Source organism: Chiloscyllium plagiosum, unplaced genomic scaffold (assembly GCF_037043375.1).
Source record: "Chiloscyllium plagiosum isolate Xiang-an unplaced genomic scaffold, Cpla_swu_hap1 HiC_scaffold_42, whole genome shotgun sequence".
NCBI classification, from domain to species: Eukaryota; Metazoa; Chordata; class Chondrichthyes; order Orectolobiformes; family Hemiscylliidae; genus Chiloscyllium; species Chiloscyllium plagiosum.
Window position 1 is genome coordinate 300693 of NW_028270180.1, and position 18486 is coordinate 319178.

The 18486-nt window shown below is 51.1% G+C and overlaps 1 protein-coding gene across 3 annotated transcripts in view; it reads right to left on the minus strand.

Moving 5' to 3' along the window:
- tm2d3 (TM2 domain containing 3) overlaps positions 1 to 18486 on the minus strand; it is a 97895-nt gene that overhangs the window by 1720 nt on the left and 77689 nt on the right. For all 3 annotated transcript variants that reach the window (XM_087981991.1, XM_087981990.1, XM_087981992.1), the window contains 2 exons: positions 10525 to 10699; positions 7913 to 7988 (listed from right to left, as the gene is read on the minus strand). In XM_087981991.1, the coding sequence (XP_087838117.1) occupies positions 7913 to 7988; positions 10525 to 10699 (251 nt within the window). The remainder of the gene's footprint in view (positions 1 to 7912; positions 7989 to 10524; positions 10700 to 18486) is intronic.

The following is an 18486-nucleotide window of genomic DNA, read 5'->3' on the forward strand; positions in this document are numbered from 1 at the left end:
TGGTAAATCTCCTCTGCACCTTTTCCAATGTTTCCACATCCTTATATAATGCAGCGGCTAGAACTGTACACAATACTCCAAGAGCAGCCGCACCAGATTTTTGTACAGGTGCAGCATGACCTCATGGTTCCAAAACTCAATCCCTCTTCCAATAAAAACTAACACGGTACTCCTTCTTAACAACCTATCAACCTGGGTGGGCAACTTTCAGGGATCTATGCACATGCACAGAGATCTCTCTGGCCATCCACACTACCATTAATCTTACCACTGGTTCAGTACTCTGTATTCCCGTTACTCCTTCCAAAGTGAATCACCTCTCAGTTTTCCACATTCAATTCCATTTGCCACCTCTCAGCCAGCTCTGCAGTTTATCTACATCCCTTTGTAACCTGCAACATCCTTTGGTACTGACCACAACTCCACTGACTTTCATATCACCCGTAAATTTACTAACCTATCTTTCTATGTCCTCTTCCAAGCCATTTATAAAAATGATAAACAGCAGTGGCCCTAAAACAGATCCTTGCGGTACACCACTAGTAACTGAACTTCAGGATGAACATTTCCCAGCAACCACTACCCTCTGTCTTCTTTCAGCTCGCCAATTTCTGATCCAACCGCTAAATCACCCTCAATTCCATGCCTCTGTATTTTCTGCAAAAGCCGACCAGGAGGGACCTTATCAAACACTTTACTGAAATCCATTTATACCATATCAACCGCTTTACCCTCATCCATCTGTTTGGTCACCTTCTTAAAGAATTCAAATAGATTTTTGAGATACGACCTACCCTTCTCAAAACAGTGTTGACAATCCCTAATCAAATCATTCCTTCTAAATGATTATAAATCCTATCTCTCATAATCCTTTCCAACACTTTACCCACAACCGAAGTAAGGCTCACTGGTCTATATCATTACCAGGGTTGTCCCTACTACCCTTTTTGAAGAAGGGTACAACATTTCCTATCCTCCAGTCTTCTGGCACTATTTCTGTACACAGTCTCAGCATAAAGATCAAAGCCAAAGGCTCTGCAATGTCCTCCCTGGTTTCCCATAGAATCCAGGATAAATCCCATCCGGTCCAAGGGACTTATCTATTTTCACATTTTCCAGAATTGCTAATACCTCCTCCTTATGAACCTTAATCCCGTCTAGTCTAATAACCTGTTTCTCAGTATTGTCCTCAACAATATTGTCTTTTTTCTGTGTGAATACAGATGAAAAAAATATTCATTTAGCTTTTATCCTATCTCCTCCAACTCCATGCACAACTTCCCACTACTGTCCTTAACTGGCCCTAATCTTACTCAAGGAGAAAGTGAGGACTGCAGATGCTGTAGATCAGAGTCGAGAGTGTGGTGCTGGTAAAGCACAGCAAGTCAGGCAGCCTCAGAGGAGGAGAATCGACGTTTCAGGTAAGAACCCTTCCTGATGAAGGATTCTTGCCCGAAACGTCAATTCTCCTGCTCCTCGGATGCTGTCTAACCTGCTGTGCTTTTCCAGCACTACACTCTAATCTTGCTGTAGTCATTCTTTTATTCCTGACATATCTATAAGAAAACTTTAGGGTTTCCTTTGATCCTACCTGCCAATGACTTCTCATGTCCCCTCCTGACTCTTCTTAGCTCTCTCTTTATGTCCTTCCTGGCTAACCTGTAACTCTCAAGCACCCTAATTGAGCCTTCATATCTCATATTTACATAAGCCTCCTCCTTCCTCTTGACAAGAGATTCAACTTCTTTCGTAAACCACAACTCCTTCGCTCAACCACATCCCCCCTGCCTGCAGGTACATACTTACCAAGGACACGCAATAGCTGTTCCTTGAACAAGTTCCACATTTCAATTGTGCCTATAACCTGCAGTATCCTTCCCCATCCTATGCATCCTAAATCTTGCCTAATTGCATCATAGTTGCCTTTCCTCCAGCTATAACTCTTGCTGTGCATATATACCTATCCCTTTCTATCGTTAAAGTAAACGTAACCAAATTGTGGTCACTATCACCAAAGTACCCACTACCTCCAAATCTAACACGTGGCCAGATTCATTACCCAGTACCAAATCCAATGTGGCCTCGCCTCTTGTTGGACTATCTAATACTGTGTCAAGAAACCCTCCTGCACACAGTGGACAAAAACTGACCCATCACAAGTATTCAAACTACAGAGGAACCTCGATTATCCGAAGTCCATGGGCAGGCAGGTTTTCATTCGGATAATTCATTATTCGGTTAATTGATTTGACCTTAAACAAAGGAAGCCGCGCTGCCTAGAAGTGCATTAAAAAGCATGTTTACAGAGTTTTTATTTCACTCAATCGCTAAAATTTGTACAAACACTGGCTATCTTGTAACAGTGTATCTCCCAAAAATGCAATTGAATAAAGTTAGTGTCATTGATATCACGTAGTGCACCAGCTGCAGAACCAGAAGTAATGTGCCTGTTCTTGTTGCTGCTCCCCACTGCCCTGCAGGCCACGCCATTAGCTACTGGATGCCCAATCATCTCCCTTGCTGCTGGCCACCTCAGCTGTGTTGTTGACCAGTGCCTGAATCACCATTTTGCGATGGTAGTGGGGCAGCGAGTGTGCTGGCAGGCAATACACGGGTCAACAGTTTTGAAATCGATCTTCAGGGCAGCAGGATACTATACGATGTAAGGATTACAGAAGTTCTGCAGCATTGCTTGAAGTGATGTCACAAGCACTGGGACCATGTAGCTGTGAGTATGTTCTATGCAGTTGTAATACTAAATTTAAGCCCCTTTAAATTCCACTCAAAATTACACAGACATAGAAACATATGAAATAGAAGCAGGAATAGTCCATTTGGCCCTTCAAGCCTATTCAGCTATTCATTACGAATTGGCTGATCTTTCAACTAGCCGAACCCCACTTTTCCCCCATATCCTTTGACCCCTTTAGTTCCAAGTATTATATACAAATTCTTCTTGATATCATACAATGTTTGACATAGCCTCAAATTCATACAACCCATCTGTATTAGTCTTTAACTTCATATCCTCTTTGATGTATCTTCCTACCCATCTTTATGTCATCTCTAAACTTAGTTATCAGATCTTTGTTCCATTGTCTAAATTATTGACATAAATTGTAAAAACTGAAGCTCTAGCACAGACGTTTGCAGAATTCCACTTGTCACATCCTGCCAATCAGAAAAAAGGCCCATTTATGTCTACTGTCTATTTTCTGCTAGCCAACATCCTATCCAGGTCTCTACACCACTGGCTTCTACTTTGTGCAATAACCTTTTTCTAAGTACAGAACATCAATGGGCTTACACTTAGCTATAGTGTATGTTCCTTCTTCAAAAAATTGGTTAAAACATGATTTTGCTTTCATAAAACCATACTGATTCTTCCTAGTTACCTTGAATTTTTCCCAAGTTCCCAGCTATAACCTCCCTCATGATCAATGTTGGTGTCTTCCCAACAATGCGACCCTTTCTTCAATCAGTATCCGAGTTCACTTCAGCCAGCTCAGCTTTCATGCCCACATAGTTGCCCTTATTTAAGTTTAAAATGCTAGTCTTCAACACGTTCTTCTCCTTTATTTGAGGTAATCAGTGTATATAATCAATTAACTAAAAATTTTATTCAAAGGCTTAATTTCCTTTTTTATATCCTTTATTAATCTTAGGACAGGACTAATGGTAAGGTTCTAGGGAGTGTTGCTGAACAAAGAGATTTTGGAGTGCAGATTCATAGTTCCTTGAAAGTGGAGTCGCAGGGAGAAAGGATAATGAAGGCGGTGACATTTGGTATCCTTTCCTTTATTGCTCAGAGCATAGAGTATAGGAGTTGGGAGGTCATGTTGCAGGTGTACAGACATCGGTTAGGCCACTTTTGGAATACTGTGTGGAATTCTGATCTCCCGCCTATTAGAAGGATGTTGTGAAACTGGAAAGGGGTTAGAAAAGATTTACAAGGACGTTGCCAGGGTTGGAGGTTTTGAGTTATAGAGAGAGGTGGAACAGGCTGAGGTTGTTTTCCTTGGAGCGTTGGAGGCTGAGGGATGACCTTATAGAAATTTATAAAATCATGAAGGGTATGGACAGGGTAAATAGACAGGGTTTTTTCCCTCGAGTGGGGGAGTCCAGATCTAGAGGGCAGAGGTTTAGGGTCGGAGGGGAAAAATGTAAAAGGGCCCTAAAGAGCAACTTTTTCCACACAGAGGGTGGTGAGTGTATGGAATGAGCTACCAGAGGAAGTGGTGGAGGCTGGGACAATTCTAATATTTAAAAGACATCTGGATGGATATATGAATGGGAAGGGTTTAGAGGAATTGGGCCCAAGGCTGGCAAATGGGACTGGATTAAGTTAGGATATTTGGTCATCACGGACAAGTTGGACCAAAAGATCTGTTTCCATGCTGTATGTTTCTATGGCTCTCTACTAAGCAGTTAGCTTCTTTCCCTGAGTAAGAGGAGAAAGTGAGGTCTGCAGATGCTGGAGATCAAAGTTGAAACTTTATTGCTGGAACAGCACAGCAGGTCAGGCAGCATCCAGGGAACAGGAGATTCGACGTTTCGGGCACAGGATTCCTGAAGAAGGGCCTGTGCCCGAAACGTCGAATCTCCTGTTCCCTGGATGCTGCCTGACCTGCTGTGCTGTTCCAGCAATAAAGTTTCAACTTCCCTGAGTAAGAACCAATACTTGGAGGATGACTAAGACTAGATTAGATTACAGTGTGGAAACAGGCCCTTCGGCCCAACAAGTCCACACCGACCCGCCAAAGCGCAACACACCCATACCCCTACATTTACCCCTTACCTAACACTACGGGCAATTTAGCAGGGCCAATTCACCTGACCTGCACATCTTTGGACTATGGGAGGAAACCGGAGCACCCGGAAGAAACCCACGCAGACACGGGGAGAACGTGCAAACTCCACACAGTCAGTCACCTGAGGCGGGAATTGAACCCGGGTCTCCGGCGCTGTGCTAACCACTGTGCCACCGTGCCGCCCAAGTTGAGAAAAAAATCACAAGCAAAACAGCATCACCCTCCCCTCCATACACAGTTCTTCTAATCAGCAAATTCTCAGCACTCTGTTCAAAGCCTTACTTAGTGTCAAGTCACACTAAGATGCATGGCTTTATATATTTCTGAAAAGGAATGACTTGACCCCAGTTGCAGAACAAAACAGTTTCAACTGCTTTCCTTAATTACCTCACTTCAATTGCTCTTACAGTGGAGACTTTGTAAAACACAGTTTTGTAAACTTAGAATTGAAACAGTATTTTAATTAAATATTAAATAAACAAATTTCTTTTCTAAAATTAAGAGATTTAGACTCCCCATGCTCCAGAACCTGCCCAGCTGTAGCAAAGCTGTTCCAGTAATTCTAGAACACTGACATTATTAACAATATAGAACATTATCCACACATATCCTCTCATAAAAGACAAGACAAATCCAATCCGGCCAATTAAGATCCCAGTCTACTCTATTATCAGCAAAATGATGGAAGGGATCATCGACAATGTAAGATGGTTGTGATTGTTGGTGGTCAATCATCTCAGTCTCAAGACATCTTTGTAGAAGTTTGTCAGGGGAGAGTCCTGGACCCAACCATCTTCAGTTGCTTCATTAATTCCCTCTATTATAAAGTCAGAAGTAGGGGTATTCGCTCATGACTGCAGAATGTTTGGACACTTGCAACTCAGTTATTGGACCAGAAATAACAATAGATTCAGCAAATATCACTATTGTAGCAAGAGCAGAGTTAGAGACTGAAAATTCTGTGACAAGTACTTCGCTTTTGATTCCCAAAGCCTGTCCAATAACTAGAAGGCATAAAATTAGGAGTGTGATTTTGCATTTGCCTGGATGACTACAACGTCAACAACACAGAAGCTCAAAAGCAAACAATGCACTGTAACAACTCATCAACGATCCCTTAAACAGCAGCTTCCAACATGCAACTTCTGCCACTAAGGACTGCAAATTCATAGGAACACCACCAATTGCAAGTTTCTCTCCGAGCATTTCATTCTAAATTGGAGCTACAGAAACAGTTTCTTTTTAAGTCACTCAGTCAATATCCTGGAACTCCAATAACAGGATTGTGGGTGTACCTACACTCTGTCGACTGCAGTGGTTGAAAAAGGCAATTATAATTAAGATATTTCAGGATAGGCAATAAATGTTAGCTTAAGCCAATAAAGCCCACATCTGTGAAAAAATAAATAACATGTTTCAGATTATTTAAACTATCAAATGCTTCAATTGAGAGAAACTTTCCCCTCTAGTGGGAGAGTCCAAAACAAGGAAGGAAAACATTATAAGAAGAGAGCAGCAATTCAAGAATCATGCCTGGAAGACTTCTTCACACAAATGGCAATGTAAGACAGCAACTCTGCCTAGAAAGCTACTGAAAATGTAACCAAGTCAAATTCATAGATTTTTGAAAACCAAGTATCCACTGGGTCTTAGAACTGAGGTTACTAGATGGAGTTAGAAATTAGATCAACAATGACCGAAATCAATGTCAGAACAGATCTGGGAGTCACTTTTATGAATTCACAGTTCAGAATTGCTGAATACATTCGGGATCTTGAAAAGTCCTATCAAATGATTGGAACTGATGAAATACAATAAATGACACAAATGCAGTGATTTCCATTAAAGAAATCTGCACCAATTCCAGAAATAACCATTATATGGTTAACATGAGACTCAACAAATAGTTACTTTAAATCAATGTGTTCAGCAATGCTATAATACACCTCCAGGACAGGTCGGACTTGTACTCAAATCCTCTGGCCCAGAAGTTACCACTGTATTACAACACCCCCAAGACTCAGGAAATATACTGAGCTCAATCACCTGAACGAACGACTGCACCTGGAACCAAGCCTTAATACCCATTAATTGTCTCTAGGAGCCACTACAGATGGAGAATGGGAGGAAAGAAAGGGCAGATTAGGTCATACAAATGAATAAATACTTCTTTGTGAAAGTGAAACTGTCTACAGAGGAACCTCGATTATCCGACATTGATCATCCAAACATTGGATTATCCGGCAAGATTCCAAGGTCCCCGATGTTTGGCGAAACTATGTTATCCGGCATTCTGTTATCTGGAATTCGATTAACCGAACGAAATACTGCCCGCCAGTGTCCTTCGGATAATCGAGGTTCCTCTGTATAAGCTGTAGATAAGTACAGGGCATTATCATTCAATTTAAAGCAAATGTTTTTGTGGTACCATTGTGGGTACTGAACATCACAACTGCCTGTCAGCATTTAACAATAGTATGAAAAAGCTTTAGAAAAGTTTTCAGATAGAAGCTTAAACGCCTCTCCTTCCTCAGACAGCTGAGGAAATTTGGCATGACGGCGAATACCCTTGCTAACTTTTAAAGGTGCACCCTCAAGAGCATTCTGTCTGGATGTATCACTACCTGGTATGGCAACTGTACTGTTCAAGATCGGAGACAATTATAGAGAGTGGTGAACTCAGCTCGGACAATCACAAAGTCCAACCTCCCATCTACAGAATCCATCTACCAGGCCCGCTGTCAAGGAAAGGCCGCCAGCATTCTCAAAGATCCATCCCACTCTGGCAGTGTTTTCCTACAACCTCTACCATCAAGAAGAAGGTACAGAAGCCTGAATACATGCATCAGCCATGTTTCATAACAGTTTCTACCATACTGTTGTTAGAATATTGAATGGACTCACAAACTCTTAACATTCCCCAATACCTGTGTTTTTGTTTTTGCCACTGTTTATCTATTATTTACTTATCTATGCTCCTTAACTATGTGATCTACCTGTATTGCTTGCAAGACAAAGCTTTTCACTGTGCCTCAATACACGTGACAATAAATTAAATTCAATTAAACCAAAAAATAACATATATCATCACAAGTTCTCACCTCAGAGCTAACGCAGTTGACCACTTGTAACCTCCTGTCCAATTGCAATACATCTTCTTTTGAAATGTACGATTTCCTGAGGAACAATCATTTCATTCTGAGAATCAGACTTTACACATCAATTTCTCTCAGGTTAGCCTGCATCAATATGGTTGACAAATCATTGACAAAGGCATGCTTTACACTTAAAAAAAGTTAAATAAAATATATTATAGAATAACAGTCACAGAAACACACAGTCACCATCCACTTGTACAAAGCCTTCACATGACAGCTATCAGTTGCTCTAGTAACCATGTATACATCACAGAAAACTAAACTGACAAATCAGAAATTGCTGGAAAAACTCAGCAGGTCTGGCAGCACCTGTGGAGAGAATGCAGAGTTAATGGGTCCAGTGATTATTTTTCAGAAGTGATTGTTGCTAGAAAAAGGTTGGTATATATGCTAGAGAAGGGATTTGGTAGTGGGGGTGGGGTTGGGGGTGGTGTGGAAGTGTAAATGATAGGTGGAGATGAAGCCCAGATAGAAAGAAAAACACTTGGGCAGATAAAGGAATGTGTAAAAGGTCAGCCTGGGAAAATAAACAGCTGCTAATGGAAAACGACAGCAGCTGACAATGAGTTGTTTGTGCTAGCAGTCAATGTAATGACCATGCCTGGTGTAAGATGAGAGAAGATGCTCAGATTCTAAAATTATTGAACATGATATGAGTTCAGAAGGTTGCAGAGTTCCCAATCAGAAAATGAGGTGGTGTTCTCCCAGGTTGCACTGAGCTTCGCTGGAGTACTATTGCAAGCTCTTTGTCTAGTCCCTTCCCACTTACATGCGCTTTATGCCAGTTTCAGAATTTCCAGTTTGTAGGCTCCAGCCACTACATCTTCACCATGGGTATGCAATCTCTTTTACATGTCCATCCCTTATCAAGCTGGTCTAAGGGCTCTCGTTTCTTCTTGGAAAAAAGGCCTGAACCATCCTCATCCACCACCACTCTCCTCCACTCAACCTCACTTTGAACTTATCCTTTACATCTTCCCACTTTCTTCAGGTCAAAGGGGTGGTCTTGGGTAGTGTATTGAGCCCAGCTATTCTGGTCATTTTGTCTCTCTCTCTCTCTCACACACACACACGCTGTGTCCCTCTCTGAACTTTGCTTCCAATTTCGAAGTTGCTGTCACCTTCACCGGATCCTCTCTTCTCTTCCTTGACATCTATTTCCACTTCAGGGGAGAGGCTGGCCATCAATATCCAAACTCGCTACCATGCGAATCAATATCTACCATAAAAGCTCACTGCCTCCCACACAGTTACCTGAACTATACATCGTCACACCCTGCTTCCTGTAAAGACTCTTATTTCATTCTCCCAGGTCCTCCATTTCTGTCAATCTGTTCCGATGATGCCAATTTCGAGAAGGGTGCCTCCAAAATGATCACCTTCTTCCTCAACCAAGGATTCCCACCACCGTGATTGATGGTGCCCTCAGCCATGTCCGACCCATCTCCCATACTTCAGCCCTCATTCCCTTCACTTCCTCCCAAAACAGCGACAAGGTCCCCCTTGTTCTCACCTACCATCCCACCTGCATCTACATTCAAAGGATCATTAGCTGCCATTTCCTCCACTAGCAGACACATATTCCCCTCCCGCCCCTTGTCATCTCTTTACCCCAACCTTCACACACCAGGCCCTGTCATCACATGGACTGCCACCACAAAAAAATTTATTGTTAGCCAATAACAGTCCTCATTAGCAGCTGTTCATTCTTGCCAGCTGACCTTTACCCAGTTCTTTGTCTGCCCAACTGTTTTCCTCTGTATCGGGACTCCAACTCTGCCTATTGTTTACTCTTTTCCCCTCCCCCACCCCTTCTCGAACATATATAGAACAACCGCGATTATCCAAACGACACAGGCCAACAGTATTTGGTTCGGATAATCAAGTGTTCTGATCTGATGGCCGCTGGGATCGGCCCAAGCAAGGGGGCCTTGAGATTTTGTTCGGATAATTGATTTTCGGATAACGATGATTGTGCTGTATACCGATCTTTTCCTTGCGACAATCAGTTTCGAAGAGGAGTCACTGGACCTGAAACATTAATTCTGTTGTCTCTCCTTAGACACTGCCAAACCTGGTGAATTTTTTTCCAGCAATTTCTGATTTTGTTTCTGATTTCCAGTTCTTGCAGTTCTTTGATTTATTTTTGTCCTTAAAACTAAACATACAAGTCAGCCAGTTTTTATCTCAAGTCTCTGTTGAATTAATTGACCTTAATGAACGGCACTGCTAAGTTTAGGATTGGTAATGATAGCTAGGGGAATCAAGGGGATAAAGCAAACTAGACATATGTCTTGCTGCCAGCATGACTACTATTTGTTCTAACTTTCTCAGCATAAAACTCAGCATGCCAGTTTTAAATTTATTTTCTGTATTTGTCTTAAAATTTTAATATCAACCCAAGTTATTCTGGGCTGTTTCTATCACATTATTCCAGTCAATAAAAAAGTGGAAACTAACTAGTTTCATTTGTAAGGACTGCCACAATTTAATCTCTCTCCATATATCTTTCTGAATACACTCACAACACCAACAGTCTATAAAAGGTCACTTACCAAGACAATGCACGTGCTCCAGAGCTGTGCAGTTGAAAATAAAATGTTTGCGTGGGCACTGCACCGTCTTGCATTTGGTCGTGTTTTTGCACCGGTATTCAGTAGGTGGCAGTTGCCAACAGAATTGACAGATCATTGCAATTTGAAATGTTTTCTGTTTCATCTTATTTTCATCCTGAGTGTGAAAACAGTATCATACAGAAACATGAGGTGAAAAATAATGATATAGAGGTTCCTATGAAGTCCCCAAGACCAAAAGAAATAGGAACAAAAGAAGGCTGTTCAGCCTCATCATTCAATTGCATCATGGCTGATCCAACACTCCTCACTTCCACTTTCTATCTTATTCTCATAACCCTTAATTCCTGAAACTGATCAAAAAACCATCTATCTCAGTTTTAAATATACACAAGGACTTGGCCCCCACAGCATTCTTGCAAGGAGTTTCAAAGACTGTCAACCTGCAGAGAAAAAATTCCTCCTATCTCAGTCTTAAATTAGTTCTCAGACTCTGCCCTCTGGTCTCTGGTCTCCCATGAGGGGAAACATCCTAATCCTACACAGATAGCACGAGAGAGTGTGAGAGAGTGTGCACGCAAGTGAGAGAGAGCACGCGCGGAGAGACAGAGAGAGACCGCATAAAGAGAGAGGGAGAGAGAGTTAGAGCATGCGAGAGAGAGAGAGAGAGAGCACATGAGAGAGAGAGAGAGCACATGAGAGAGCTCACAAAAGCGCGAGTGAGAGAACGCAAGAGCGAAACAGCGAGAGAGACAGCGCGGGAGACAGTGAGCGCAGGAGTGAGCATGCGGGACAGAGAGCAAGCGTGAAAGTGCGTGCAAGAGAGTGAGTGCATGAGAGAGAGAGCGGAGAAAGAGCGCGAGAGAGCAAGAACGCGAGAGATCGAGAACACAAGAGAGAGCCAGCACACAGGACAGAGATAGAGAGCACGGGAGAGAGAGCACGGGAGAGAGAGCACGGGAGACAGACAGTGCGGGGAAGAGCGAGCACACGGGACAGAGCGAGCATGCGGGACAGAGCAAGCGCGGGTGCGAGAGCGCGAGCACAACAAAGAGCAAGAGAGAGCACGAAAAAGAGAGCAAGAGCGCTCTCTCTCTGTCGCACGTTTTCTCTCTCCATGCACGCACTCGCTCTGTCGCACGCGCTCTCTCGCTCCACGTGCGCTCTCGCGCGCGCTCTCTCTCTGTCACGCGTTCTCTCTCTCTCCGCGCGCTCTCTCTCTTTCTGTCGCATGCTCTCTCTCGCGCGCGCGCTCTCTCTCACTCTCCGCGCACGCGCTCTCTCTGTTGCACGCTCTCTCCACGCGTGCTCTCTCTCTCTCGCGTTCTCTCTGTCGCACGCTCTCTCACTCGCGCGCTCTCTCTCTTTCTCCGCGCGTGCGCTTTCTCTCTCTCTGTCACGTGCTCTCTCTCTCGCGCACTCTCTCTCTATCGCACACTCTCTATCGCGCGCACGCACGTGCTCTCTCTCGCTCTCTCTCTCTCTATCGTGCGCTCGCTCTCTCTCTCTGCGTGCACTCTCTCACTGTCTCTCTATGTCGCACGCTCTCTCGCTCTCCGTCGCACGCTTTCTCTAACTCGTGCATGCGGTCTCACTCTCCGTCGCGGGCGCTCTCCCTTGCGCGCTCTCTCTCTCTCGCATGCTCACTCTCTCCGCGCGCTCTCTCTCTAACTCGCGTGCGCGCTCGCTCTCTCTCCGCGCGCACTCTCTCTCTAGCGTGCCCGCGCTCGCTCACTGTCTCTCTCTGTCGCACGCTTTCTCTAACTCGCGCACGCGGTCTCACTCTGTCACGCGCTCTCTCTCCACGTGCGTCTCTCTCTGTCGTGGGCGCTCTCCCTCGCGCGCACTCTCTCTCTCTATCGCACGCTCACTCTCTCTGCGCGCGCTCTCTCTAACTCGCGTGCGCACTCGCTCTCTCTCCGCGCGCTCTCTCTCTTGTGCGCGTGCTCTCGCTGTCGCACGTATTCTCTCTCTCTCTCCGCGCGCGGTGTCCCTAACTCGCACGAGAGAGTGCGCGCACACGAGAGAGAGAGAGAGAGAGTGCGCGCACACGAGAGAGAGACAGAGAGTGCGCGCACGAGAGAGAGCACACGAGAGAGAGAGCGCGCGCACACGAGAGAGAGCGCGTATGAGAGAGCGCGCCGCACGAGAGAGAGCGCGCGTGCACGAGAGAGAGCGCGCGTGCACGAGAGAGAAAGAGCGCGCGCGCACGAGAGAGAGTGCGCGCACGAGAGAGAGCACGCGCGCGCACGAGGGAGAGAGATAGTGCGCGCACGAGAGAGTGAGAGAGCGCGCGCGCACGAGAGAGTGTGAGAGCACGTGCGCACGAGAGTGAGAGCGCGCGCACGAGTGAGAGCGCGCACACGAGAGAGAGAGCACGCGCGCACGAGAGATAGAGCGCGCACGAGAGAGAGGGAGAGCACGCCGCACGAGAGAGAGAGCGCGCACGAGAGAAAGAGTGCGCGCAGGAGTTAGATAGAGAGTGCGTGCACGAGAGAGTGAGTGCGCGCACGAGAGAGAGAGTGCGCGCGCAGGAGAGAGAGAGTGCGCGCAGCAGAGAGAGAGTGCACGCAGGAGAGAGTGCGCGCAGGAGAGAGAGAGTGCGCGCACGAGAGAGAGCGAGAGCGCGCGCACTAGAGAGAGCGAGAGCGCGCGCGCATGAGAGTGAGAGCGCGCGCACACGAGAGCGAGAGCGCGCGCACACGAGAGAGAATGAGCGCACGAGAGAGTGCGCTCTTTCGTGCGCGCACACTCTCTCGTGCGCGCACACTCTCTCGTGCGCACACTCTAGCGTGCGCACACTCTAGCGTGCGCACACTCTATATCTCGCTTGCGCGCGCACTCTCTCTCTCGCTTGCGCGCGCACTCTCTCTCTCACTCGTGCGCGCGCGCACTCTCTCTCTCACTCGTGCGCGCGCGCACTCTCTCTCGTGCGGCGCGCTCTCTCTCTCGTGCGTGCTCTCTCTCTCTCGTACGTGCTCTCTCTCTCTCGTGCACGCGCGCTCTCTCTCGTGCGCGCCCGCTCTCTCTCTCTCTCTCTCTCGTGCACGCGCGCTCGCTCTGTCTCGTGCGCGCACTGTCCCTCTATCTCTCGTGCGCGTGCGCACTCTCTCACTCGTGCGCGCGCTCTCTCTCTCGTGCGGCGCACTCTCTCTCTCGTGCGTGTGCGCTCTCTCTCTCGTATGCGCGCGATCTCTCTCTCGTGCACGCGCTCTCTCTCTCGTGCACGCGCTCTCTCTCTTGTGCACGCGCTCTCTCTCTCTCGTGCGCGCGCGCACTCTCCCTCACTCGTGCCCGCGCGAACTCTTTCTCTCGTGCGCGCACGCTCCCTCTCACGTGCGGCGCGCTCTCTCTCTCGTGCGCTCTCTCTCGTGTGCGCTCCCTCTCTTTCTCTCGTGCGCTCTCTCTCTCTCTCGTGCGCGCTCTCTCTCTCTCGTGCGCGCGCGAACTCACTCTCGTGCGCGCACTCTCCCTCTCTCGTGTGCGCACTCCCCCTCTCTCGTGCGCGCACTCCCCCTCTCTCGTGCGCGCACTCTCCCTCTCGTGCGCGCACTCTCTCTCTCTCTCGTGCGCGCACTCTCTCTCTCTCGTGCGCGCTCTCTCTCTCTCGTGCGCGCTCTCTCTCTCTCTCGTGCGCGCACTCTCTCTCTCTCGTGCGCGCTCTCTCTCTCTCTCGTGCGCGCTCTCTCTCTCTCGTGCGCGCTCTCTCTCTCTCGTGCGCGCTCTCTCTATCTCTCTCACGCGCGCGCTCCCTCTCTCATGCGATGCGCTCTCTCTCTCGTGCGTGCATTCCCTACTCGTGCGCGCACTCTCCCTCTCTCGTGCGCGCACTCTCTCTCTCTCGTGCGATGCGCTCTCTCTCTCGTGCGCGCATTCCCTCTCTCGTGCGCGCACTCCCTCTCTCGTGCGCGCACTCTCCCTCTCTCGTGCGCGCACACTCCCTCTCTCGTGCGCGCGCACTCTCTCTCTCTCGTGCGCGCACTCTCCCTCTCTCGTGCGCGCGCACTCTCTCTCTCTCGCGCGCACTCCCTCTCTCGTGCGCGCACTCTCTCTCGCGCGCGCGCACTCTCTCTCTCTTGCGCGCACTCTCACTCGTGTGCGCGCGAGCTCTCTCTCTCTCGTGCGCGCTCTCTCTTTCTCGCGCGCGCGCACTCTCTCTCACTCGTGCGCGCCCGCACTCTCTCTCTCACTCGTGCGCGCCCGCACTCTCTCTCTCGTGCACGCGCGCTCTCTCTCTCGTGCGCGCACTCTCTCTCGTACGCGCTCTCTCTCTCATGCGTGCGCGCTCTCTCGTGCGCTCTCTCACTCGTGTGCTCTCTCTCGTGCATGCGCTCTCTCTCTCGTGCACGCGCGCTCTCTCTCTTGTGCGCGCGCTCTCTCTCTTGTGCGCGCGCTCTCTCTCTTGTGCGCGCGCTCTCTCTCTTGTGCGCGCGCTCTCTCTCGTGCGCGCGAACTCTCTCTCGTGCGCGCGTGAACTCTCTCTCGTGCGCGCACTCCCTCTCTCGTGCGCGCACTCCCTATCTCTCGTGCGCGCACTCCCTATCTCTCGTGCGCGCACTCCCTCTCTCTCGTGCGCGCACTCCCTCTCTCTCGTGCGCGCACTCTTTCTCTCTCGTGCGCGCACTCTCTCTCGTGCGCGCACTCCCTCTCTCGTGCGCGCACTCCCTCTCTCGTGCGCGCCTTCTCTCGCGCGCGCACTCTCTCTCTCGCGCGCACTCTCTCTCTCGCGCGCACTCTCTCTCGCGCACACTCTCTCTCTCGCGCGCACTCTCTCTCTCGCGCGCACTCTCTCTCTCGCGCGCACTCTCTCTCTCGCGCGCACTCTCTCTCTCGTGCGCGCTCTCTCTTTCTCGCGCGCGCGCACTCTCTCTCACTCGTGCGCGCCCGCACTCTCTCTCTCACTCGTGCGCGCCCGCACTCTCTCTCTCGTGCACGCGCGCTCTCTCTCTCGTGCGCGCACTCTCTCTCGTACGCGCTCTCTCTCTCATGCGTGCGCGCTCTCTCGTGCGCTCTCTCACTCGTGTGCTCTCTCTCGTGCATGCGCTCTCTCTCTCGTGCACGCGCGCTCTCTCTCTTGTGCGCGCGCTCTCTCTCTTGTGCGCGCGCTCTCTCTCGTGCGCGCGAACTCTCTCTCGTGCGCGCGTGAACTCTCTCTCGTGCGCGCACTCCCTCTCTCGTGCGCGCACTCCCTATCTCTCGTGCGCGCACTCCCTCTCTCTCTCGCGCGCACTCTCTCTCTCGCGCGCACTCTCTCTCTCGCGCGCACTCTCTCTCTCGCGCGCACTCTCTCTCTCGCGCGCGCACTCACTATCTCTCTCGCGCGCGCGAACTCTTTCTCTCGTGCGCGCGCGCTCCGTCTCACGTGCGGCGCGCACTCTATCTCGTGCGCTCTCTCGTGTGCGCGCCCTCTCTTTCTCTCGTGCGCTCTCTCTCGTGCGCGCTCTCTCTCTCGTGCGCGCGCGAACTCTCTCTCGTGCTCGCACTCCCTCTCTCGTGCGTGCACTCCCTGTCTCGTGCGCGCACTCCCTGTCTCGTGCGCGCACTCCCTCTCTCGTGCGCGCACTCCCTCTCTCGTGCGCGCACTCTCTCTCTCGTGCGCGCGCGATCTCTCTCTCGTGCGCGCGCGATCTCTCTCTCGTGCGCGCGGGATCTCTCTCTCTCGTGCGCGCGCGCTTCCTCTCTCATGCGATGCGCTCTCTCTCTCGTGCGCGCAGTCTCTCTCTCGTGCGCGCACTCTCTCTCGCGCGCGCACTCTCTCTCGCGCGCGCACTCTCTCTCTCTCGCGCGCGCACTCTCTCTCGTGCGCGCACTCTCTCTCTCTCTCGTGCGCGCACTCTCTCCCTCTCTCGCGCGCGCGTACTCCCTATCTCGTGCGCGCACCCTCTATCACTCGTGCGCGCACTCCCTCTCTCGTGCGCGCACTATCCCTCTCTCGTGCGCGCGCACTCTCTCTCTCTCGCGCGCGTACTCCCTCTCTCGTGCGCGCACTCCCTCTCTCGTGCGCGCACTCTCCCTCTCTCGTGCGCGCACTCTCCCTCTCTCGTGCGCGCGCACTCTCTCTCTCTCTCTCGCGCGCGCGTACTCCCTCTCTCGTGCGCGCACCCTCTCTCTCTCGTGCGCGCACACCCTCTCTCGTGCACGCACTCTCTCTCGCGCGCGCGCACTCTCTCTCTCTTGCGCGCGCGCACTCTCTCTCTCGCGCGCACTCTCTCTCTCGCGCACACTCTCTCTCTCGCGCGCACTCTCTATCTCTCTCTCGCGCGCGCGCGCGAACTCTTTCTCTCGTGCGCGCGCGCTCCGTCTCACGTGCGGCGCGCACTCTCTCTCGTGCGCTCTCTCGTGTGCGCGCCCTCTCTTTCTCTCGTGCGCTCTCTCTCGTGCGCGCACTCTCTCTCTCACTCGTGCGCGCACTCTCTCTCGTACGCGCTCTCTCTCTCATGCGCGCGCGCTCTCTCGTGCGCTCTCTCACTCATGTGCTCTCTCTCGTGCACGCGCGCTCTCTCTCTCGTGCGCGCGCTCTCTCTTATGCGCGCGAACTCTCTCGTGCGCGCACTATCCCTCTCTCGTGCGCGCGCACTCTCTCTCTCTCTCTCTCTCTCGCGCGCGCGTACTCCCTCTCTCGTGCGCGCACTCTCCCTCTCTCGTGCGCGCACTCTCCCTCTCTCGTGCGCGCGCACTCTCTCTCTCTCTCTCGCGCGCGTACTCCCTCTCTCGTGCGCGCACCCTCTCTCTCTCGTGCGCGCACACCCTCTCTCGTGCACGCACTCTCTCTCGCGCGCGCGCACTCTCTCTCTCTTGCGCGCGCACTCTCTCTCTCGCGCGCACTCTCACTCGTGCGCGCGCGAGCTCTCTCTCTCGTGCACGCGCCCTCTCTCTCTCGCGCGCGCGCACTCTCTATCTCGTGCGCGCACTCTCTCGTGCGCGCACTCCCTCTCTCGTGCGCGCACTCTCTCGTGCTCGCACTCTCTCGTGCGCGCACTCTCTCGCGCGCGCACTCTCTCGTGCGCGCACTCTCTCGCGCGCGCACTCTCTCTCGCGCGCACTCTCTCTCGCGCGCACTCTCTCTCGCGCGCACACTCTCTCGCGCGCACTCTCTCTCTCGCGCACTCTCTCGCGCGCACTCTCTCTCTCGCGCGCGCGAACTCTCTATCTCTCTCGCGCGCGCGAACTCTTTCTCTCGTGCGCGCGCGCTCCCTCTCACGTGCGCGCGCGCTCCCTCTCACGTGCGGCGCGCTCTCTCTCTCGTGCGCTCTCTCTCGTGTGCGCGCCCTCTCTTTCTCTCGTGCGCTCTCTCTCTCGTGCGCGCTCTCTCTCTCGTGCGCGCGCGAACTCTCTCTCGTGCTCGCACTCCCTCTCTCGTGCGTGCACTCCCTGTCTCGTGCGTGCACTCCCTGTCTCGTGCGCGCACTCCCTGTCTCGTGCGCGCACTCTCTCTCTCGCGCGCGCGCGCACTCTCTCTCTCGCGCGCGCACTCTCTCTCTCTCGCGCGCGCACTCTCTCTCTCTCGCGCGCGCACTCTCTCTCGTGCGCGCACTCTCTCTCTCGTGCGCGCACTCTCTCTCTCGCGCGCGCACTCTCTCTCTCGCGCGCGCACTCTCTCTCGTGCGCGCACTCTCTCTCTCGTGCGCGCACTCTCTCTCTCTCTCGCGCGCGCGTACTCCCTATCTCGTGCGCGCACCCTCTATCTCTCGTGCGCGCACTCCCTCTCTCGTGCGCGCACTATCCCTCTCTCGTGCGCGCGCACTCTCTCTCTCTCTCGTGCACGCGCCCTCTCTCTCTCTCGTGCGCGCTCTCTCTCTCTCGCGCGCGCGCACTCTCTCTCACTCGTGCGCGCGCGCGCACTCTCTCTCGTGCACGCACTCTCTCTCGTACGCGCTCTCTCATGCGCGCGCGCTCTCTCGTGCGCTCTCTCACTCATGTGCTCTCTCTCGTGCACGCGCGCTC